General features: G+C 37.3%; 1 protein-coding gene across 4 annotated transcripts in view; it reads right to left on the reverse strand.

Annotated features, from left to right (window-relative positions):
• dacha (dachshund a) overlaps nucleotides 1-25923 on the reverse strand; it is a 171886-nt gene that overhangs the window by 16000 nt on the left and 129963 nt on the right. Inside the window, exons 6-12 of one of the 4 annotated variants that reach the window (XM_007891900.2) lie at nucleotides 24834-24969; nucleotides 23378-23458; nucleotides 15963-16010; nucleotides 7961-8106; nucleotides 4766-4913; nucleotides 2040-2183; nucleotides 651-716 (exon numbers count right to left, since the gene is read on the reverse strand). In XM_007891900.2, coding sequence (XP_007890091.1) covers nucleotides 651-716; nucleotides 2040-2183; nucleotides 4766-4913; nucleotides 7961-8106; nucleotides 15963-16010; nucleotides 23378-23458; nucleotides 24834-24969 — 769 coding nt within the window. The remainder of the gene's footprint in view (nucleotides 1-650; nucleotides 717-2039; nucleotides 2184-4765; nucleotides 4914-7960; nucleotides 8107-15962; nucleotides 16011-23377; nucleotides 23459-24833; nucleotides 24970-25923) is intronic. The other 3 variants (XM_042340622.1, XM_042340621.1, XM_042340623.1) reach the window with 3 other exon arrangements.

A 25923-nucleotide genomic window follows, 5' to 3' on the forward strand; every position in this document is an offset into this window, starting at 1 on the left:
TAGCCTCAGGCATAAGACCATTCATTCCCTTTCCACAGTGCCACCCTGTCCTCGAAATTTGTATATGATCAAAATGGATAGCCTTCGAGTCAGAAGATTGCAGACTTGAGTGTTGAGATTGGTCATTCAAATCTGCCTGCCTTAAAAAAAAGGAATTGGATCCGAGATGGTGTGGTACACGTTGTGTTCGGTTCAGGGTTCTCTGTTACAAGGAGAACAATTCATTGGGCGACTTTGAATTGAGCCTCCTGTCGCATTTACCAAGGAATGCCTGTTGTGAAGGTCAATGGCTTAAACTGTTTCCCTTTTTCCTATAGGAGCAGAATGTGTGATGAACAAATGGGAGAAAATTGGAATTCAAGGATGTAAAATTTAAAATAAAAGCACTAATTTGACAATGGATGGTTTGAGAGGTGCATTCAACTTCATCTCATCGGATGTGTTGGAACTGCTTTATTAATTTATTATTTATTATGTGTTGGAACTGCTCCCCCGACCCCTACTCCAACATTTTCGATGGTGAAGTCTGCCTGTGAAGGCAGGTAATGCCATTTGAAAACCTTTAGCTCTTTCACCTCAGTCCCAAGCCTTTTAACTTGAGAAATGCATCAATATCTCAATGAACAAAATAGCCCGGAACATTTGCCTACCTGGTACTGCTGGTGTTTCGAGCTGAGTGCCACAGTGTTCAGCTTCTATCTCAGGCATTACTGCATCTAAAAAGCAGGAAGGTTAAAATCATTGGGATCTGTTTTTAACCAGCAGATTTTGTTTTATTTAAACTGAGAAATCCTTGTGCGTCGGAAATACAATATGTTGATTCAGGAAAAAGAGTGAGCCCTGAGTTGTGTGGCAGCTTATCATGTGATCACTAATGAGCAAAAGGATTTTCTTCCAACAGTTCAGTAACTCTATTAACCTCTGATCCCATCAAATCCACAACGTGCATAATGTTCCATGGCTAATTTTTACACACATCAGAATGCGTGTGACTATAATTAAAATGTGTTCATTATGCATAATGAAAAGCTATAATACAATCTGGAAATGAGTCACAGACATGTGCAAAATCAATTCATTCATTTGTTATTATGTTCACACCGTGTGGTTTCTGGTGTGACCATACTTGGAATGATGAGACTAGGCTATGCTGGCAAAATGAATCTGAGATTCCACCGTTTTTGAGCTAACCAGCAATGCATAGCAATTACCAGTTCATGTTCTGCTGCAGCGGATTCTTCACTTGGCAGACTTATTGCGTAAATGTAACTAAATGCTTTAAGCCACAAAGGATGTGTGAAAATCATCGTTAAACTGTTGCTTCCACAGTTTTGTGTGGCACTTAGGTCAGAGAGGATATTAATAAAGGTTTTGTTTCAGGATGTTCCTATGATGACTTTTCATCTTCTGCTGTAGATGATTTTAAAGTTCCAATGTTTTGCTGAGTGTTATTCAATTGAAAGGCAATGTTTATTTGCATTTGACACAGTAATCAAGGCAACAAATCGGCACATTATATTTCTTCACTTCTGCTGTTTGCATGGGTTGCTCCATCCATAACTAAGCAATCAATCATCGTATAAACCCCCTATGTAAGATTATGGTAAGAGTGTGCCTCACTTTCCCCTGTAGCAAAAAAAAATCAATAAGCTTAAATTTGTATTGGGAAATGAACTTCAAAAGCTGAGTATCATGGTTCAATGAGGATCAAAACCTTAGCCTGCTATATAAACAGTCATTCCATGTGACTAACATTTCTCGGGTTACAATTGTGAACTTTGGGTCTTTTTGGCCCCAATATTTGCATTCGTATTGTCTGTATTGCAAACTGTAGGAACTTTAATTTAATTCTTCAAAATGTATCTGGAAATTGTGCATTTCTTTTCTCCTTTTTATAGAGCAATGTTTAATTGTTGATCTTAATTCATGTTTTAGTTTCAAATCAAACGATGGCCTGCCCGGGGATTGAGCCAACTGATGAAGTGATTGCTTGCCCTCCAAGTTTGGTCACTTAGCTCGGCATAAAACATTAGTCGTACCATTGAGAACCCTGAGATTTTCTGAGGACGTTGCTTGTTGTAAAGCCTGCTCCACTTGTTCCCGTCGCTTTGACTCAAACTCCAGCGCTTCTTGTAATTTCCTCTTTGCCTTTTTCTCTTTCTTCAGTCGCTTTTGAATTGTTGCTGAAATAGCCAAGGACAGGTTTAAAGCCGTGAGGTTGATATGATTCATTGATTAAAATAAATACAAACCATAAAAAACTAAGAATTCTACTTTATTCGGTGATTATCTCCAGTATTTTCTTGTTTCATTGTACATAATTAGATAGATAATATCTCAATTAAACACAATCAATAACTTTATTTGGGAAAGGACAGCGCTTTGTGCTGAAGATGTACTTTGATTTATGCCTCCAAATTGCAGACAACTCTTAAAAGTTAAAATCTAGTGGTTAGCTGTTTGACAGTAATGTTTTGTGCAGCAAATCTACTGTATTGCGTTTACAGCAGCCCTGCCTATCTATGTGCAATAATTTTCATTAGCACACTGCCTTAGTCAAAAATATTGTAATGTGGTTATACAGCTGAGAGCAAAGCAGCTTCTCTCCCGGAAAATGATGTGGAGCAATATCCGTGCTGCAATTACTGAATAATGTGCAGTGTATGCGTTGTTTCATAAATAGAACTTCCTTAAAAAATACACACTACAAGTTTTTTTTGGTGTAGTAAGAATAGAAAAATTAATTTAAAAGAATAGAAAGTGGGTTATAGTACAAAGATTTTTGTGGCATATTAAAAAAAAACTTCACATTAAGTAGCGTTCATACCCCGGCTTCCAACAATTTTTAACACAAATGTTATGTGTCTGGATTGTATCGCAAAACTACTCAAACCGTAATGCCATTGCTGCTGATTTTGCTTTATCATTGTAAATAGGTATTGTGATCAAGAATGGTTGCTAAACGAATTCCCCACTGGGAATTAATTTCCTGTTCATAAAGTTCTCATTTAATTACATAAGCTATTTAATTGGATAGAAGTCATCTGCCCCAAGACTCCAAAATCAGGCAGACAATGTTGGTAGAGTCACCGATTTAATATGGGAAAAAGGAGATTCTGGATATTAGTGACCTGATGCCCGGAAACATTAAACTTCAAATCGCTTGGTCATGTTATAAAAAGAGCAATCTGATCTTCACCCAGAGTTTGAGATGAACAATTACATTAAACTATCGTGAAATGCTTTAGAATTCCAAAATGCACAAATTAATCATGATTAATTCTATGCCTAAATTGGAATGAGTGAGATACAGGTGAAAGGAGAGATCTGCATCTGGTCAAGTCAGCCATTGGCCAGATCACAAAAGGGAAACTAGTTTTGAAGCCACTTTGATTCTCAACATATGCAATACTGCTTTTTTTAAAAAAAACTTCAATAGAGCCTTTTTGGACTATAAATGGCGGCTGAAGTGAGTGTTCACTTTGAACCACAAAGCAACAGGAGTCTTATCTCATTCGTCGTACACCACTAGCTTATCAGACCACATGTATGGCACCAAATAAATACAGTTGAATCCTGATAAACCTATAAGTAGTTTGCCAAGAACTGTGTGCTTGACTGCATATTGACACAAGCTGCAGATAAAAAGTAGCTAATTTGCAAATGACTACCACTTTTGACCATTCAATCTAAGCGTAAACCTGTATTTTACATAAATCAGATCGGACTTCTGAAAGTACGCTGCTGTGTCTGGATGAAGTGCGCTTGTGGTTTGGTTTTATTTAGTGCTCAGCATTAAAATCTGGATAATTTGATGAGTGACTAACTTGCTGCTCTAACGTGCTGTGCTGCAAAGTGATGGTATGTGGCTTCGCAACCAAGAATTCGCATGTGGTAAATCTCAGGGCTCGAAAGGCTGGTGTAACCAGAGGGAATGAAGTCATGGGGTACAATAACCAGCACTGCTTCCATCCACCTTCTGGTGGCTGGTCCCACAGTGCAGGCGGCCTTGAAGTCAGAGATTACTTTTTTCAGTTTGGTCATAATGTCCAGACTTGAAGAGCTTTTTGTTTTTAAGAAAAAAGGAACTGAGCGATGTTTCATATCAGCATCAACTTCAGTTGTGCAATACAATGGGGGTGATTGTAAGTCATTCAGTGCATTCCAAAGCTGTGCTTGAATTGTGTATGCATTAATTCTAAAGTTAACTGCAATTTAATGAAACCTAATTTTAATCTCTATAATGTACTTAAATGCTTAAAGTACTTAGATGTCAGAACAAGGTTATACTTCACAAATTGAAAACCACATCAATTTCTATTTGCTATGGTCGTGTCAGATACAATGACGTGTGGTAATGTATTTTTTTATTTGGCCTCTGGATTGTTCCAAAATATTTTTGAAATATTTTTGGCTTCACTTTGTCAAATATTTAGACACAAATCACTGGAGTGATGCAGAATTTTCAGGGCTCCTCTTGTTCTTACCAGTGCTCTGTCTAGTTCTCTGGGACCTGCTTATCAAAATAATTATCCTGAGGGAAGCGAGAGTAATATTGTTGCTGGAGTTGAGCGTCACTGGGAATATATTTGGCAACGTGACACATTTGTGAAGACATCATGACTATATGATGCTCGTCAGTAAGGTCATTGAACTCTACCATCCATTTCTGTGTTGTTGGAGCTGTTGATGCTCCCTAACCAAACAGTCAAATACTTGTATCATCCCCCTGGTTCGATTGCATCACAACATCCACCAGACTCACCTCTATTATGCTGTTCTGCAGTAAGTTGCCGCTCTAAAGTTTCTCTCATTTCTCTCTCCCTGAAGAGCTCCAGCTTGAGTTCTTTCTTCTCCTGCTGTATCTGCTTTTCCTGCACACGTGCATTGTCTACAGCCACCTTCAACAGACCCTGTGCAACCACAGCACAGCATGTAAATTCAGGCGGTAATATAGTAAATCAATAAAGACCCCACAGAATGGAAATGAGAATATTTTCATCATTGACCATATGCATTTCCAAAGGTCAAGGAAAGCCAACAGTAGTTAGGAATGGATATTTTTTTTTGCAAAGATTGCTCCCAGGCTAAGTACAGGACTACTCATCAACCCAGTAAAAAAAGTGAATCTCTTTGAAAATCTGTTTTAAGATCACTTTCCTCTAAAATAGAAAGTGATTTTATTTCCATGAATTTCCATTCTCAACATATACAACCCAGCTTGTATTATGGATTTTCAGTCACCTAGAATAATACTGTAGCATGCCTTTCAAAATGTATGTGACACTTATGCCCTAGTTATACTGTACAAGGCAATGTAATCTGTCTAAACAAACTCATAATTATATCTGTACTACCCAATTGCCTTATTCTGAGTGGAGTAAAGCCAGAGCTCTATGCCTAGCTGAACAAATGCATATTAGGATCAACATCATTTAGATCAACACATTTTAGAAGTAGAATAAAGGATGATGTAATTATTAATCGATTAAAGATGATGTTCACTGAAGTCCGTTGGTGCTTGATTCTTAAACATTTGTGACAACTCAAGCCCAACTATAGATTATTGCTAGAAATGATTCTTCTGGCATTCGTGTTGCTTGTAATTTATGGAAATAGATTCTAAATCTGTAAATGCCTCAGATTATCCTGAGCCCAGTTATCTTCAAATGAGATGTCATTTCCTGAGGAAAATGTCTCATGACCTAGCCAACAATTTCCTTTTTTTTAAAACCTAAATTACTTCTGAAACTCTCCCAATGTTTCAGTGTCCGACTTTAGTTACAGAGCCAAATATTGTCCCAATGCACTAGTTATACTACACAAATCAGTGTAATTTCATGAAGTGACTTCTACAACTTTTCATTCCCCTTGAGATCATGGCCATTGAAAGCAATGCTGTCATCTGTGCTTTTAAATAAAATTCCATTATGCTGAATGCTTAGTATTAAGGCCGCAAACACTTGGACAGTTAAGAACTTCCACCACAATCACCAGCAATATAACTAAATCCAACATTCTGAGTCCATTTTTTTTCTGTTCTGAAAACATCACCCTTGTTCTACAGCCTTTAAATTGAATGTAAAAATGTCGATATAAATTGAAATTTATATCTTTCACATCCTCCTGACTTGAAAGGCGCTATACAAATGTATTTTGTTGCTGTTGAAATGAGAGATCCTCACTTTTCTCTTTTTTTCCTGTTTTAAAACCATTGATAAAATAACGTCAAATGCAATCCTTTCTTACCCCACTAAAACGCCTGTTTTTAGGAGGATTTATTTCCGACTTTATCCAAATATATTTGTGCAGTACGATGATATGAACAAAGTAGAATCATGTTTCTTCAGGATTGGAGTGAGGTCATTTCAATGGTATATATTATGCAATGCAAAATGTGAGATGTTAAGTGTCTAATGACATAATTAATCATTATTAACTGCAATTTTCTGTATTTGTTGCATCACTGCTTTCAATAATTTGGCCTTTTGTTGAAGGAGGGAATTAGGTTTCTCATACATTAAAGAAATTGTTCATCTACTGAAGACACATTTTACAGGATTATTTTCATTACATTGAGGAAAAGTATTGAAATATGGTCAAGCTAAATAAGTGACCCGCTTGAAGTATATTATCATTCAGAATTGAAACTGTTGAAGATAACTTGGCCAGTTTCAGCCACAAAGATAAATATCATTTCTTAAAGGCGTAGGGTGTACAACTAACCACAAGTTGCAAGCTGAATTCCCAGTCTGTGCAGAGTTAGCTTAACCCAGCCCGGAGTACAAGAATTAGTTTTAGTGACTCAGCCAGTGAGGAGATGAGGCCGCCTGGTGCCAATGGAACTGTGCTATATATGAGTTAGCAACTTCAAATGAGGAAGAGAAAATAAAGATTAAAAACAAAAATAAGATGTTCTGAGGGTCTATCCTGTAAATCCTAGATAGAATATATATGAGGCTGATTGTACCCAAAGCATATTTGGATGTAACCCAAGAGAGGATTTAATTTGATGCGATAAAATATAGATAATCCAATTTGATAAGGATCTCGACAAAACCAGTATTTAAATCTCACCGCAATTCAATTTGAATTATCCAATTATATTTAAAACTTTTATTTTCATAATTTGTTTTATTGTAAATTCAAAAAAAAATTTCCTGTGGATTCCTCAACCATCATCCTCATTGAGAGATGGTAATCCACAGGTTGAAATATGATCAGGATTCCTAGAACAGGAATTTGTGAACTGCATTATCGTCTATCCCTCTGCCCAAATCAGATTATTTTCCTTTTATTAACTTTTTAACAAAATGACGACTAGAATTTGTCACTATGTTTCAAGAGCACAAAAACGCCCCTATTCCCTGTTTGAAATCAACGGTGTATTCCTGTTTGTTTGCAATGTTCTATTTCAGATTTTTAAAAACTCCAAACTGCAATGGAGTATCAGCCATTATGATTGAACTTGATCTATTTCACTAGCAATCTGCCAATACATTCTTCCTACAAAACTACATACTTTTCTAGCAGCTGGATGCTGGACATTAACTAGAGAAAAAGTTAATTTAATTTAAAAAAAGAAAAAGAAAAAATTTAATGAAAGTTCACCGCTCCTCATGCCTGTATGCCCAGTTAGGTGCTTTTCCACCAACTCATATCCTGGGATGAGGAAACAATTCAGTGCTGTCAAAGGCTTCATATTTATGATTATCCTATTTAAACTATACAAGGATTTGCTTTTTTAAAATCGGTCACTCGAACAAAATCCAGTTTTCTTCAAATTGGCAAACATAATATTGATAGACAGACATGTGGACAGTATTCATTTTAGCACTTAAAAGCAATGTGAACTTGTATAGATGCCAAGCCACAACCATTGTAGAGCATGATTGCCCCCCCCCCCACCCACTCCCCCAACCGCATTACACAGCAGCAGCTAAATGTTGCCCAGGTTTACCTGAATGTTCGTTAGTAAAGTTTCTATTGAAGACAATCCGTCAGCAAATAAAAATGGTGCTGGGAACCCAGGGGGCAAAGCCTGTCCAGCCATGTGAAACTTCTCAATGCTGGTTCTGATTGCTGGCATCACAAGTTGTGTCTCATCTGCAACATTAAAAAAAAAGTAATTTATAAAAAACTATAAGCATGTGTAACAGGAAAAAATCTACATGCACCCGAATCAGCCTTATTGAGCAATATGTGATCATAATTTTAAAACTGAGACTTGAATTTATCTGTAACATAGCAAGTATCAATAACGTGAAAATCCCATCCACCATATATTCCTGAGTCTTAATACCTTTACTCTCATTGATCGTGCATGGAATAATGTACTTGTGAGGATCACTTACAAGCTTTATATGGTACTTTATATGAGTTAATTTGAGACCAACAATGTATTATGCACATATACGCCCAAACCATCATGGGAATCAAAACACATCTGTACTAAATCCTCTGACCATCTGCTGTTACCTACAATACAGAAAATACATTTTGCCCTGTTTCCAATTTATTAAAAATGGTTGATGTTGCATCAGGAAGTTTGCTGCACAGGTGAAAAGGCCATTGTGTGATGCCAAACACAATTCTATTGTGATGAGTGGTTCAGTATATTAGCCCTTCTGATGTGAAAATTGCAAAATTCCAGGAGCTCTGCTCACTCTCCTAAATCTACTCAGCTATTCTCTTCCTTTTATATATTTTTAAAAAAGGATAAAATGATGATTTTTCTTTAGCTGTAGATCTTTTTTGGATATGGCTGACTGAACAAATTACCCATTTATTACGGGGAGATGAAAGCACACAGCTGGGAACTTAAGAAGCCCTTTATCAGGGGAATTATATTACATTTGTTACTTTTCTGTATGTGCAAGAAAAATATTTGGGTGCAGAGATCAATTCGAATGACACGGTTTGTATAATTGTACCATTCACCTTTGCCCTGGGAGTGAACAAGAAAGGTTAGTGTCGGTTTGAGGCAGCAATAAAGAAGGTAAAAAGGATGGTGGGGTATATTGCTAAAACACTTGAGCTCAGATCCCTAGATATCACACTCCAGTTATATAGTGCTCTGGTGGGACAGCACCTAGAGTACTGTGCACAGTTCTGGCAACATAAGTCAGCTGCCTGGGCCATAGAGGCAGTGCAGAGGAGTGAATGATCCTCGGGGTTAGAGGAATGAGCTATGATCAATGATTGACTCGTGAAGCTCTTGAGTCTCAAAAGAAGATGTCTCAGAGGGAACCTTTATAGAGGTATGGAAAATTTTACATGGGATTGAAAAAGTAAAGCAACACAATGCTTTCAAATTCTCCAAGACAATGGAATCAGAAGATACAGGTTTAGAGTTGCAAAGGGCAATTTCAGGACAGACACTAGGAAGTATTTCTTTACCCAAAGAGTAATTAACAACTGGAATAGGTTACCAGGAAGAGTGGTTGAGGCCAGGAAACTGGACTCATTTTATATATTTTTAAAAAAAGCATAATGCTGTGATGGGAAGATGGTAGGATGGATATTCTGTAAGGATGAGGTCAAATGAATTGACATTTGAATTGCAATTCTTGCAGGTTGATTGAGATGTAGCAACACAAGCGCTGGAAAATTCTCCAGATTCACCTGTCTTATTATCCCAAGTAAAGGAGAGGTGTCTTAGTAAAACAAAAATAATCTGAAAAAGGAGAACATTGGCTGAATTAAATGTACTTCTCAGCTATTGTTTGTTCAGTGAAACTGAGCTAACCATTATAAAGTACTGGACCACAGTTAAAGGCTGCGATGTGGTGGTATGTTGATCGGCGATCAATAATGTTGATTGTTCTTGTTTCAGGACATTTTTTTTTACTAAGCCAACCGGTTTGATTTATCTACCTCTAATCCAATAATTCAAAAAGATAAAGTAACCTTTTTTTCCTCTCTCCTGGTGCTTTCAAGTTGCTTGTCATTTTTATTAAACATATTCCTGTCATTTGAAAAGTGCACTTCAGATTTTTGCTTGAGCTGTGCAAAATATCTGTCAAGGTGCCAAGCAAAAACACAAGAATCCACACATATTTACAAATCCTGGCCATGCTCATTCCCTGAACCAGCACTGTTGTTCAATTTACTGCTGCCACTAATGAAATAATTCATTGCAAAGCAGTCTGAAAATTGGAAATGTAAAGAAAACATTAGTAGTAAAACACAAGGTCATATTAATTTTGTGCAGTTGATTGCCTACCAGAACTGCTGCTAATAGCCAGAGAATAGTTTGCATCATATGGTGTGCAATAGCATATAAGGTTAGCCTTTGAGAAGTGCAGCAGTAAATCTGTATGAAAATAAATAATTTTAATAAGTTGTAGACTTATTGTGACAAACACCATGAACAGAACAAGGGTAATTCTCTGTAGTTCTATGGATGCTTTTAACATCTTAGATGATAGATCTTTGTTCTGGAGGCTTCACAGAAAAGTAAAAGCGATTTCTGCTTAGAAGTTCCAAAGGACACTCATTTCTCAGAAGGGTTATTTATCCTAAGTAGTTTGTTTTTGCTATAATATTCTTGATTGTCAGCTTTCTGTTGTTTTGGCTCCTTAAGTGTTTCTAAAGAGTGACTTGTGCAAAGTCAGCAAGGATATTATTGAAGCTCATTCAAATGGAACCAATAAATGTTTTCCCTAAACTCTCTCCCCCTCTCTTGTTTTGTGTTTTCAAATCATAGAGCAGCCTTGAAGCAACAGAAATTTGCACAAATACTTCAAGCAGAAAAATATTAAAGCTGTAGCAAAGATGTCAGTTATAATTAAGAAAGGGGCCCTTTGCTTTCTCATTTTTCAACCTGATAACAATGCAGTTCTAATCCTAAAACCGTGTTAGTGTAACCCCTTAACTCAAACACAAATAAGATGTTTACATTGGGGAGCATAAAAATGGTATGTTAGCTCTTTGATATCCATCATCTGTAATGAAATATTTCAGGCAGACTTTCCTGCTTCTGCTCTGGTCATGCGAAAAGTTAGCTACTAATAGAAATTAGAATCATGGGCTTAAGGCAAATGGTAAGAACCCGAGAATCTTTTGGAAATTCAATATTTTTTTTTTAAAACATTTAATTTGAAAAAATGTAGGTTGTTGTCACTGGTTTACAAATTTTTTTCACGTTTGATTCTTTACCCTTTAATGTTGCAAATAGCATAAATTCTGTGGACTCCTGTAGCTCAGTGGTAAGAGCACTCGCCTCACAAGCGAGTGGACCTGGATTTGATTCCTGTCAAGGCGAAATGCTGGGTAAGTTTCCTTACTCCACACGCCTCTGTTTACCTAGCAGTAAGCAGGAACTCTGATGTTAGTCGATTGGCAGATCGCTTTTCCAGGGAAAATAAATAATTCCTTTGAATATAACATTTTTTAAAAAAATAATTTGGTCACTTCAATCCACGACTGTTTGTGGAACACTGCTGTGTACAACTGGCTGCCATGTTTCGCCCACAAAATATACAGTCAATTCACTTTAGTGTATTCTGTGAAGCGATTTGAGATGTCTCGAAGAATCGATAAGGTGCTAAATCAAATGCAAGTATTGTTATTCTGAGCTCTGCTTTCAGCTGGTGTGGCATACACTGCAGGCCATCTGTAACAATAAGCCATTTCTAGGGCAGGGAAGAAGTCCAACATCTATGTGTTACAGTGACCAGCCTCTTCCACAGCCTCCATACCAGTTCCCTGGTGTTTTATTTGAGTGTGGGTGAAAATCATCTCACTGCTGGTGCTGGAACACAGCTGAAAATCCATTTGTGTGGGCAACACCGTATGTTTCCTCTTAAGTGGAAACTATTGCTCAGTGTTTTTTTAAGTGTAGTATAACTTTTTAATTCTGTTCTTTTTGATTCTACTGTGAAATTAGCTGCAATCTTGTCCAAGTTGCAGTGTTGATAATACACCAGTGTGTACATCACTATATAATTCCTCACTACAAGAGATCAGCTCAAAACGTGACCAAATCATGACATACACCCATTTGTCCTTTTCATAACCTATTCATTCACATTTGACCATCGCATAAACTCTTTTTTCCCCTCCAAGATCTAAGTTACAACCTTAACATCTGCAGTACAATTCAGTGGCTTCTGCTGTACTTCTACGCCTGTCTACATTGTGAGTCTGCAAGAGAGGTTGTCATTTAACTGAATTGATATTTCTCCCCTTCCTCAGACAGGATCCCATCAACACAAGGAAATAAATAGACCTGTGGAAGTAGTCTGGGTATGATTCATTCTGATAATCTGCCCCAGGAGAGGCAGCAGAAGATCATACATGAGATTGAGCTTCTCGAAGAAGACAAATAGGACAGGCAGTGCATTGAGGGTGGGAATTGGGATGACAGTACCAGAGGTCACATTGATTTCCAGCAGGAATTTCCAATGATAAGATAACCTCTTGCTCTCTGTTAGCTATTGTTCATTGGCTGGCTGTCAAACAAGAGCTGCATTTCAAATGTGCTTGTAAAGGCATCACCGTTATTTTCTGTAATTGCTTGATTATGAATTTAGCAGTGTTTTGGCGAGACAGTAGCATCAGAAAAGAGGCATTGCACCTTTAAATTAATTTTAAATATGCAGTAAATGATCTCCTGTCACATTTCCATAAATGCTTTTGGATGAAAGAGGCAGTCCACAGCCCAGAGATCCCAGCGGTGAGATTCTGTGTAATACATCTGTGATCATTTTGGGTCGTAATTTATGATTTCAGTCATTAACAAGTATCATTTGTGCCATGGCCTCATTTTGCAATGCATTCTTTGACTTTTTAATCCTGCTGCACAATTTCCTCCTGTGGTTTGATGGTTTGATCATTGATAACACTCAGCAACAAGCCTCTGAAAAATAGCTTCAACAATTTAGGGGAGGGGGGGGAATATCAGATTTGTGTAATTAAAATAATGTTTAAATGATCATAAAAGTATTTTTTAATGACTGATTCTTGGTGGCTTTTCAGACTCTTGCCCCAGGTCAATAATGGCCTATTACCGTGGTGGAGGGGTGGGGGAGACTAAGCTGCCGACAATCCTGTTTAAATTCATACACACCCATTCTGACACTAATTTCAGACAGCACAATATTACACTTAAGGGAGGAATTGGCTCTGTTTCTAATGAGATGCTTTCAAACTTCTGTTAGTGGTTCTAAAGAAATCATGTTGCATTTCTAACTTGCATTAAAAAATACGGTTCCACTGGTGATAAACTGGTCATTTAATGGGAAAACAATGTCTTTTTGTATAACATTCTTGATGATGGCCATTAAATGAAGTAGTATATTGATATAACTAGACACTAGAAATAGTCCAGGAGGATCCAGAGGAAAATAATCCAGGCTATAATTTTAAAGGAAACTTTGATTCAAAGATTGTACTGCATACTGAATGATGTAGGGGGAGATCAGAATTTGAATTATCTACTCGATTGCTATGATTGAAAGCAGTTCCTACTCTCTCCGTAGCAGTGTGCCATAAAATCCAGCTGCAATAGTCACATTAATGTAATTCGTGAATGTCCTGTAGCAGCACAGATAAGCAGCCCATTTTTCGAAAGGCACTGCAATGGCTGTGTTTTAACTGAAGCCCAGTCTCTCAAATCTGACTGGTTACAATTTCAGTTCCATGATGCTCTAGAGCTCCCACTAGTTTTCTGACCCATTTGTAAATGACGGTGGTGTCAGTTTTATGATGGTCTGAGTGCCAGGGTAATGGTTCATGCGATGCAATCTGCCAATGTGACTCCCATTAAGTTAGAGCTAGTTTATAAGGAAAGGAAAGGACTGGGGTTGGAAGGAGGTGGGTTTCTGATGCAAAAAGCATATCCGGCCCTCACGAGCCAACTTTTTTCTTTTAACGATAAAACAAAATTAAGTCATATTTCACAAGCTTGACATGTTAGGAAGCAATTAAAAGCTATTTTTTAAAAAAAAGAAACCTACCGATTTAAAATAATTTACTGCATATATAGGTCAAATCTGCTTCCATTTCGATTAGTACAGCAATTTATTTGAACAAAATTATTATTTTAACCTCCAGAGCTGACCTTTTATTGCAAAATACCTGCTTCCCTTTTTATGTATCAAACAATGTGTCATAAAGAAAAAGATTGTTTTTATATTACTTCCAATGTCGATGTGCAGTACACAGGAAAAACAGTTGTATTGCCATTTTTAAGCTGGTTATATTTCAGCTTTATTGCCATTTTTAGGCTGGTTATTATATTTCATTTTTTTAAAAAAAGACCACCCAGCCTTTACTAACAAATCCCAAGTTCCATTCCATTTCCAGAAACATTTGAATAATTTTGACTTTGGGAAGGAGGTTAGAACACTTTCACCTTTTGAGGCTTTGGACTGAATCCAGCATAGACTGACAGGATAAAGTCTCTCTCTGACTGTCGGCTGCAAGGGACCCATGTTAAACAAAGCTTGGTCAACATTAAACCAATTCCTAGTGGGCATGATTCTCCAGCTCAAACTACTCCTAATTTGGCATTAAACTGATAATCACAGAGATGACATGTCCAATATGAAAAATGCCATACAAGTGTAGATTGCAATGCTCTAAGGCATATTGGTCCAGCAGAGTAGAAGGAACTTGACTCATGCACCTGGATGTGTTTTTACTTGGTCTGGGAGTGCTTGATTTTCCATTGCTAAAATCACTCACCTTCGCGGAATGTAAAAATTTATCCTGCGATCTTGTGGAAAATAATGTTTTTAACTCTGTGTAATAGTCCAGCCCCAAATTTCCTCCTAAACACTCCATCCTGGAGTCCCTCCACCTCATCCTACACTTCCCACCTTTAAAGTGTAAATTAGAGCTATCCTTTCCATCATGCAATAGGTTACTTTTTCCCTTACCCCCTACCCAACAGAACCTCCACAGTTTGTGCTCCCAGTCAGCTATCTGAAGCATTAGCCCCTTCTGTATTACTGCTGGGTTCCTGGACTAACACGCTGTCAATTTTCCTTTTTTCTTTTATATCCCACTAGGAAATCTAAGATTATTGGGATTCAAACCTAAAAATACAAGTTGAAAATGCAGTATGGTTTTAAATTTATTTTCAAACACTTTGAGTTTGTATGATCAGTGAATTTCTAAACCCAAATATCAAAGATTTTGCCATGAACACAAGAAATGCTAGACAAAAAAANGACCAAAGTCCATCTAGTTCGCCTTCCACCTTCCTGACAGTCATATTGCACATATCTCCCTATGTATGTACTATATCCCATAATATTATTTCCTAAAAGAAAACTATCTAATCTTTGTTTGACAGAATCAACACTTCCTACTTCAACCATTGTGAACTCCCTCACATAATCTGATTAGCATAAAGATAGCAACTCCAATCTGATCTGTAATAAAATCTCTTCTCTGGAGTCCCTGTTTGGTGCAGAGTGTATGTGTTTATAAACCTATGATTATTGCTGGCTGAACCATGGTGTCCATGGTTGTGTTCTTGTGTGTGCTTAGCAAGGCAGGACAGCAGTCTCCTAGAATTTACCCCTGCATGACCATCCATTCTCCAGGCTGGCGGAGAACTGCAAAAAGCTCACTCAACTGAGGCAAGTGACTGGCAGTGTGTTAAACTGCTTTTTGCCATAAACAATGGGATATCTGGCAACCCCTTGATCTTTCGAGCTTGTCTACATCGCAAGTCTTTAGTTATAAATTATACAGAAACAATATAGTGTTCCAGGAAAGATATTAAAGCCAGGCAGGAACACGGTTAAATGTCATCTGTTAAAGTTTAGGTGATCTGGTAAATTTAGTGCCAGATTCAGAAGCTTAGACATAAAATTTATGAGCCTGGAATGCATAATCCCAACTTTTCCGCTGATATTTTGCAAACACTTATGAATTGATCTACAGTGGGAGCAACAGATGGTCAGGTATGGAGCTCAAAGAATTATTTCACATATTGTTCCACTAACCCTTCCAATTTCTCCAAATAAGTTTTCCGTGATGGTATCCCTCTTTCCCTGTGTATAAATTACAATAGAAATCAAATTCTTGAATTACTGCAGTCATCCATACTTCAAAATCTATTATTTTTTCTGAAAGTATTAATTAACAAAGCAAAGTATCTAGAACAGTCAGAAGCATGACACTGAGCATTGGAGAGGGCAAGTGAGTCGTGAGATTTGAGTTGGTACACTGACAGGTGGGTTACTTGATTTCCAGTTATCAACTTCAAAGCCATCAACCATTCACCTTTTCACACTGCAAAGAAGGCTCTGCTCGATCCCTCCCCCCCCTCTCCATTCCCCTCAAATTTCCTGAGAATTGAATGAACTTTATACAGAATATAAGTGACTTTTTTATGGTATATTAGCAAAACATTTTACATTTCTTAAATATTGCAATCTAACAAACTGATCTAAAAATCTTCACTTAATCTTGGTAACATCACCTACTGATATTTCTGATGGTCAGAATATGGTCTTGGTTCTGAGCAATACGTTTTGTCTGTTCTGTGTATCATTCTTTAGGAAGCAAAAGTACAGCTAAGAAAAATAACAGTACTAAAAGTGCAATTAAAAAAAGCAGCCCAGTTGTGAAATATTTGATTCCTGTTGCAGCAAGATGGAAAGTTAAAGACTGATTATAAGGTCACTTTTAAATCTGTTTATAAATCCAGATTTTAAATAATATCATTTCTTTTAGGAAATTTCCTTCAATAAAGAGTAAATGTTCTTCTGTAATCAGACTAGAATCGTGGCAGAGGCGTCTTTGATTTATTGTTGGAACTGCACTAACCCGTTTGAGAATATATAAGAATGGTTCATTTTGTGTGATGGAGGGAGAAGGAGAAAGCCCCTACTTTGGATAGAGTATAGATAAACTTGAAACCAGATTTCAAATGTTCTCGCACCAAATTCATTAAAATGAATTTGTTTGCTTGTCGTTTAGATCAATCGTTCGGATTGAAATACACAAGTATTTATTTGAACATGTTGTGACCTGAGAATCGGGTGTGCTACAGAGCTCAGATTTGCCTGTGACTTCACATTGTGCCATAATGGGTACTGTTCTTAATTGAAGTTACAGAAGCAGAAGGACTGTTGCAGGAAAACCTGACCTGGTTGGATTGAGGCTGAATTAACTACAGTTCTTAGGTACAGCCCATGATGGATGGAACGATTGTGCCAGCTTGTGCACTGCATAGAAATACCAACCGTTATTAGATTGCCAGTGTATTAAAGGGAAAATATTACTCTTACAGTAATACAGTACTAGCTGTCAGAGTAATACAGTACTAGCAGTGACATCACCCATCGTTGCAGCTAAATTAAATACAGACGGTGAATTCTGTACTAAAGGTGTCAATGGAACATTTACGAAAGACAGGACATGTATTTGGACAGGCAATTTTCATGGTTTCGGTTTAAAAAATATAGGTAAACCTAATTGATTGCAGTTGCCATCATGGTACATGAGTGTAAAAGGTGTTTGGTGAGCAACCCAGGATTTTGGCTCCCACCGTAAACATGCTAGGATTGAGGAAAGACTGCTGCGCTCGATCCCATGTTAATGCTGGAAAGTTTCTAATATTTACCAGGGAACGACTTGTTTTGTGACTACCTGAGTGAATAATTCAACAAAAACAATTGGACTAATGAGTGCTGACTGACTCAGAGCAGATTATTTAATAGAGAGGATTCAGAAGATCATAGGCCCTTGCTGTAAAGTACGAGTGGGGAAGGAATTACCAAAGCTTTTGGGTATAGCCTTGCAAAGTCTCCAATGTTGACCATCTTATTCTCTGCCATGCTGAGGACGCTTCATTCACTGTTTCTTGGCCAGATTTCAACATTTGGTTGAGTTTCATCAACATTCTTAATTACTGGACAATCTAATTCATTCAGATTTGTTAACAAAAACATGTCTGCTTGTGCTCAGGTGACATTGATAAATTGTGAAAACCATTAGCTTGAAAGTAACCGTCGGGTTTTATTTGTGCTGGATATTAGTCACTACATTTTCTGGCTTCAGTATATCCCAGGCATCAAACAAATTCTAGAATGAGTCACTATCTTCTCCATTCCACTTTTCCACTCACCCCCACTGTTAGGAATATAAACTGAACCAACCCAAATCTCAATAATGTTTGAATGGATTAGAATAATGAAGATGTATCCTATATTGTTGACTAAATTCAAAACTGTTTGCAAAGAAACATATCATGTAGCTGTGGAAGCTAAGCTAAACTTGAGTCATACCTGACTTTCTTTTTCATTCTTCTATTTCAATAAATGGCAAAATGGAGTTGGCCCTTCATTATGATTCTACAACAAAATTCAGTTTTGTCAATCAGAGCCTAAAACTCATCGTAGAAAGTGTACAGCACAAAACGGGACCATTGGTAGCTTGACTAGCACCATTTGGCCCATCATCCCCTATAATGGTACCTGTTTCCCCCACTGAAGCAACCTTATCGAATCCCATTCCCTTACTTTCTCCCCGCCCGTGGCATTTTATATAAATTTTTCTACAGTATTTATCCAATTCCTATTTTAAATGCTGCCGTAGTCTTAAGAGTCTTAAAGTCTTGTGCTTTTTTTCACAAGAACTGGATCAACAACCATTCATGAAAAGAGTTTAAGGCTGAAGATCATCAATAGAGGTGGCCACATGCTGAGTGACATACTAGGCTAGGAGGATACAGTTTGGGTTTATGTTCTACCAGTACAGCAACACACCATGTGTCCTGTAATATACATGAGGAGGTGGCACTTTCCGCTGGCTTTTAAAGTAGCAGAAAGTTGTGCTGACATCCTGCTGAGGAGTGAGCCGCAGCAGCTTGTTTGGTGAAATTTCCTTTCGTTTTAATTTTAAAAGAAATATTTTTTTAAAGATTTACAGTGAAGAATGAACGTACAGCAGCTGGCGTCTGCTCCACATTAGTTATATTGGAACAATCATTGAGTGGAATTTTCCCCTCACACACTTATGCATAACTTTGTATGGCATTTAATAGAAAGCAGCATGGTGCTCCGAGACATCATGTGGTACTGTGCCATGATATTTCAGCCTGTGTGAAGCCCTGGATATTTTGTGCAAAAGTAGTTTATGGGCAGAGGCCCAATTCCAAAATTTCTTTCAAGATGTATTCTGCAAGTTTTTATCTGATGCCTTTTTTTGCCATATTTTAATCTTCAGTTTGTTCTCAAGCTACAATCATTGTTGGTAAGGGGCAGGTGGGGAGGGGGGAATTGACTAATGCTATTGTACAATCAAAATGCTGTTTTAAAATCTTGTGTGATACTTTAACATGATTTTAAATTGTGGTTCAACGATCTCTTTGTGCTTAAATGATGTCAGGTGACAGACTGGCTCAGATGGTAGCGCTCGCATTGGACTGACTCTCCAGTACGGTGCTGAGGGAGCAATGTCCAAGATGCTGTCCTTCGGATGCGAAGTTTTTTTAAAAACCAAGGTCCCATTTGCCTATTCAATTAGGTGTTAAAGATTCCATGTGACTGTTCAAAAAGAGAATATAATAATAATAATTCTTGCATTTGAAAAAAATGCCTTATCATAACATTGAGATGTCTCAAAGTGCTCCATACAATATATTGTAAAGTGGAGTGCCTGTATTTTATGGGCGAATTTCTCCCAGTGTCCTGGCCAACAATCCCCCAGAGAGCCAAGAAAAATGATCATTCATTTCATTGCTGTTTGTGGGACATTGCTGTGTGCAAATTGGATTGACTTTTCAGTAAATCCTTTGAGATGTCCTTCTGATGTGGAAGGTGCTATTATCAAATGCAAGGATTTTCATTATTGCATCACCATTGCCAAGGGATATCTGTCGATGAAGAAACTGGAGAAAACAACAGAAAATAAATGTGTCCCTCTGAAAACAGTTCTATTAGCAATAAACAGAAACAAGCAGTTAAAGCTCCTTAGTTCAAGTCCTTTTACACAGTGACAAGATGAGAATGGTCATTACATTTGAATTGAAAAGTAGATCAATTAAAACAACTAAGTAAGCTGAGAGAACACAATTTGATTGAAGTTCCCTTTGCAGCTTTTTCCTAGCCACCCTAAGCAATGTGATTTCAAACCAAAGACTTTCTTGGCAGCTTGTTGATATTAATACATGGAATTTCTGTTTTTTTAAAACAAAAAGAAGCATGTGAGCTCAAACTTGCCACAGGGCTGTCATTAATCTTTGCTATAAACCGTTCCAAATAGCAGTAACTGTGAGGCATTAGTTCTGGTTGAAATTAGCATTTTTTCAAGAGTCCAGTCAGGCGTCACTCTGTTAGTGCATTGGAACCAGCTTTCAGGGTTAAAAGCTACAGAAACTGGCTGTAAAATGCATTTGGGTGCTCGCCAGAACAAAGCCTTGGAGGGGGGAAAAAAGAAAGTCATTATTTCCATGAGATGAAAGGCAATAGTAAAATAAGATGGAATAGTGATATGCTTAATTAGCATGCATCAAACACGAGGGTTGCAAACATTTTCATCTTTGGATTTTAAAAACTAAATCATGAAGCTGATTTCTAAATTGATGTATGCCATGATCTATTTATCAGCAACAATAAGGCATTCATTCATAGCAAAGCTTCCTACTCACTCCGTCCAGTACATTGAAATAAAGGTCAAATCATCACAAAATGTGCAGAGTGTTGTTTACACTGCACTTTTGATATGGAAGCCTGGCTTACACTGTAAATCTTCATTTATGCTTTGACATGTTTGTCAATCATGAAAAAAAACTATTTGTGGAGCAATCTGAAAGATTGATCAGAATTGTTTTGCTGACTGAATATCAGCTTTTCTAGCCTGTGAGCTGTGAACCCAGAATAGTGCAGTTCCACATTTATTACCCCCTGAGCTCTTTCGGAGTCCTAACTTTCTCTTATAATGCATCTAGTAGTGGCATATTTCCACAGTGGCTGATCCAAAGTCAATGCCGCTGAATGCTAGAAATTTATCAGTCAAATCTCATTTTCACTAGGTTGACAATTTCTACTACATACTTGCTATTTGCCAACTAACAGCCTGCCAGTATTTGTTTAAACTGAGATCTGCACAGCAAATCTGACAACAAAATTACAAAGGAACTAGTTTACTCTTTGCCACCATGATTCTTGTGTTGTTTTCATTCTTTATTGAGACCTAAACACGTTTTTCAAATTGTTAGTGTTTAAAGTCGAACAGTATTGTTTTCTAACTGACCTTTGACTGTTCTTTCAGTTAATAGTAATGGTCCGAAGTTATGAATTTGGAAAGGTTTTTAGAAATGATTATTAAAATATAAGAAAACATACGGCCACCATGAGATCACCAGTGTTCAGTTGCACTATCCCATCACTGTAACTCAGCCTTGATACCCTTGTTCTTAACCGCAAACATGACTTGCTCCAGTGAAAGATTCTAGTTGCATAACAATGGAAAACTAATGGTAGACATCAAACATGGCATTCTGTATGCAACAGGAACACGGTTTGCTTTTAGAGACAATTCACACTGGTTTCAATTTGGCCAAATTTTGAATTCTTTAGAACTTCTGTGAGTACCCCCATGCAAAATAACTCATTAAAAAATACATAGTGTAGCACAGTACAAACTTTCAATGTGGAAATACTATTAGATTTTATCAATCTTTTGTTGCATATTGATGCAATAAGCATACCGACTAACGAGCCTCATCTTATCTTTGATTTTCACATTTCTTTGCTACTCTGCCTTCTACATTCATAAAGCATTGGTTTTATGTTTTCAAAGTAAACCATTCCTTATATGCTTCAAAACACCCAAATTCAGTGTATTATAAAACACAGGACTCATTGAATTTTCAATTAATTCTCTTTGCAAATATTTTGGGGGAAAAAAACTTTTCACATCGTGAAGCACATTCTTCAATGCAACTGCACATTAATTTAAAAAGCGAACACATAATTTTATTATATAAAATCAGAATGCATCTATGGGAGATCCTGCCTACAAAAGATTCAAGTGACAACAAAGGCTTCAGACCTTGGCATGTATCCTACAAAATCCTATATCTGTGTGTCTGGCCTGATTGAGCTTGAATTCTAGAATAATTCACACTTATCACAAGAATGGGTTACAAATTATTGCAGAAAATGTCTATAATCTGATCCAAATTATATCTGACATGCAACGTGCGTAATTTAAAAGGGTTTTCATTGATGAATTCCATATGGTATATCTACTTTGCAAACACTGACTATTCATTAGTGCAGTTCCTTACTTTCTGGATTGTCCCTCCTCTCTATCTTTCCATCTGGGCCAAGGTCACATCCTTCAGTCACTTCAACTGCACTTTTTTAAAAAACTTTTCAAATGTTTAGGATAAATTGGGCTATGCCCCAAAATTAAACAAACCCATACGACTCGTTTCACTGTCAGTTACTCTACATGTTTGCACCTGCTTTTCTCCCAGAAGATATAATTCTGCCTGACAGTGATGGATTAGACATTTACTACAGGGAAACCCATAGCTGTAACAAGTGAAGATACACAGGCTAGCAAGTACTGATCACCAGAACAACTGACGTCTTGTTAAACTGTTTTAAGAGTCAAGGCAATTAGTTTGCTGTGGTCTTTGGGGTTTAGCTGGGCTGAGGGGAATTTGGGTTCTTGTCAATATTGACTAAAGGTCATTCTACATGTCGCCACTTGGCTTAAAGCAAGGTGTTGATCTTGGCCTTCCTCTCCTGTTTTGGTATCTTCCTTCTTTTGGGCAGCAGGTTTGCTGTGTTTTCTTTTAGGGTACAACTATGAGCCTTCTGGGAGGGGTCTAAATCTACATATTATTTGACCAGCTCCAGATGGAGATCAACTGCCACTCATTCTAATAAGCAAATCTCCCGTCACCAGTTTCTGAGAGCATTCCATAAGTAAGAAGAAAGACATGTTCTCTAAAACATTGTAACCCAACCAGTTCAACATAGATGTGCTGTATCAAAGGGCTTCTTATCTGCATCCTAGTTATTCCCCCAAGTCCACTAAGCCAAAGCAGTAGTATAGGACAGTTTGGTATCCCTAGGCTAGAAACAAAATCAAAATATTAGACATTACATCTAATCATTAACCTAGCACCCCAGCTGGGAAGTAAGCATGTGGAGATGTCAGATGAGGACATTATTGGGCTCAGCTGTGATGCCCACCACAGATAATGAGCTGAAGATAACCTTATTCCTTTGGATTCACATATGAATAATCACTTGAACATGATACCAAGTCACAGCCAGAAACCAAAGAACTTTAACTTTTGATGAATTGGGAAAAGTAAGGCAATGCTATGCCATTGGTCTTTTTGTCCTCTCCCCATCCCCTTAATTAAATCTGGTTTTGAAAGCTGCCCTACCTTTCTCCTTTTGGCTTCTCTTTATATTGGGTCCATTATCATGATCAACGTGCTCCCCGTCTCTAGTCCCAGGCAGGCCAGCTGTTGCAAAGAATTGTAACATTATTCCACAACTTTGTCTGAACCACTACCAGAGATGTTATCTGCTAACATTCTTTCTGGTTGCCACAAAACTCCTAGATGTTAAATTGCGTGGTAATGTTTGGTCCAGATCCCAGTTCCTTATCGCTCAGTTTTTTTTTAAAATCCAAAAGTTCAATGTTATTTTAACAACCAGCTACCTAAAACCAAACACTCACTGAAATGTTCAGTATCGTGGCATTGCGTTACACTGCAGTTGTTTTACCATTATTTGCAGATAAAATGCCCCTGTGAAGAAGGGTCTAAATGTCTGACACTATTACTGTATATTCAGTAATTGTAGTCTATCAATGTTGACTTATTTTGTATTCTGAAAATATTATCATAGCTAATATAAATCAATATGAAACCAATGTTTCCTTAAAGGCACGAGGATGTTTTCATTAAAGACTAATAAAAATCCTTATTTGTTCAGAAGAAAAGGTTACTTATGGAAGTGAATACAAATTAGCTAGTTTATTTTTAATAGAGAAATTTTGATACTTCTGTATAATTCTTATTATAAATTACCATAAAATAATCAGAATAAGCAAGGACAATATGTTTTAAATTTGAGAATTAAATTCTAAAAACAAATTTTGCAATTATTCTTCATTATTTTTGACCAGGATTTGAATCAATTATATGAGCAGGTTTAAAATCTGACCTATGAAAGAGATCTTGACTATCTGGCTGTTGGGAAGTGATGCCTTAGTCAACACATTTTGTTTAGGTTTTGCCAGGGTTATCATGAAATGTTAATATTTGATTCCTATTTGCAGCGTGAACATATTTATAGTTTCAGTATTGCAATATTGCTTTAGAATATTTATTAAATTTAATTGGTATGGACCATGATTTAAGAACACAATGCATGCTTTGCAATCCTTGCTCTGGGATTATTGTCACTGAACACTTACTATCTGCTGCATGTTTGCCATTGATGCCCACCATGAGATCCACCACATCAAAAAAAAAGATGCAAAACACAATAAAACACATCACATATTATAGTAAAACATTAGCAATTTGATTACAGTCTCCTCTTGTGGTCATGATGATAGTTACACATCACTCAAACTTTGTTATCATTACCTGACCTCCACTCAAAGCAATTATTGCCTTGCAATCATTACCCTCTCTCTCTTGATCAGATGAATAATTATGTAAGATCACCCAGTAATGCGTTGTTTCTTACAGATTACCCAGACTGCGTTTAATATTGAAGGCAAGATTTAGAACTGAGGTCAAGTGACCTAACTCGGAGGCTGTGATCTGGCAGAATTATTGGTCTGTGCAACAGTATGGAGTTGAGGCAGCAAAAGAACTTGCTTACATATTCTGTCAGCAGCAATGTCATGTTGAGATGGTGAACTGGACACACTGCTACTCTGGTGTGAAGAGGGGTGACTTCTTGGTCGGTGACTGTCTTCAAGGGAGGGTGCTGGAGATGGGCTATTGTGAACCCGCTCCTATTGGCAAACAAAAATCCAAGAGATTATGACCTTTTAGTGGTGAGTTGGATCATTCGCGACATTTCAAACCATGAGATTAATTGATATAACTCTATGAAATTTATACCAAGTCAAACACATACTGTTATTGCTGCTGATGCTGCGGGGGGGGAAAGCTGGATATTTAGCACTTTCAAAAGGTTTTTGTTCAAGTAGTTTAAATGTATTTACATAGAACACTCCCATTGTGTGATGTAATGGCACAGCTAAGACATGCCAGTATTAACCTCAGATTGCATAACCATGAAATCTAGCCCTACCCATTGAATAATGAATGCAATTTTCTACGTTAGTAACAAGGGAAGGGTTTTTATTGCATGCTTCATTTCTCACAAATAAGGTGAACAGTGAAGAGTTTGGGGCAGGCAGAATGCAGCCGCCAAGGGAGTGAGTTCATCAGTTTCCATTGTGACTTCCTTGACCCTTACAGGAAATAAGCCTGTGTTCAACAGACTGTGAATTAGCTGGCCCAGATATCCCGCATATACAATATGAATGACATTTGTGAATTCTTTATTGATTTAACACAGTCTGAATGGGTATTAATCCCACATTGTAATAATTTACATTTCAAAAGTAACACTGTGGGTCCTCTTGAAGGGTCAGGACACTTGCAGTTATGATGTCGGAATCCATGGTTTTTATTCTTTAGCAAAGGTCCTTAAACTAATTAAAACATTCAGCTTCTGCCTCATCAGGTCTCTGCCCTTTATTCCATCTTAGAAACTCATTTCTTCATACACAATGGATACACCATCACTTCTTACTAGTATCAAATGTTTATATTTGTGTGAGGTATTCATCTTTCCAAAGATTGCAAATCGAGTCCTAAAAAGCTGCCGCTATGAGCACTCGGGACTGTGTTTCCATTGTGAAATCGTGAGCAAACCCAGAATTTGTAATTGGAGACTT

The sequence above is a fragment of the Callorhinchus milii genome, unplaced genomic scaffold (assembly GCF_018977255.1).
Source record: "Callorhinchus milii isolate IMCB2004 unplaced genomic scaffold, IMCB_Cmil_1.0 Scaffold15, whole genome shotgun sequence".
Classification (NCBI taxonomy): Eukaryota; Metazoa; Chordata; class Chondrichthyes; order Chimaeriformes; family Callorhinchidae; genus Callorhinchus; species Callorhinchus milii.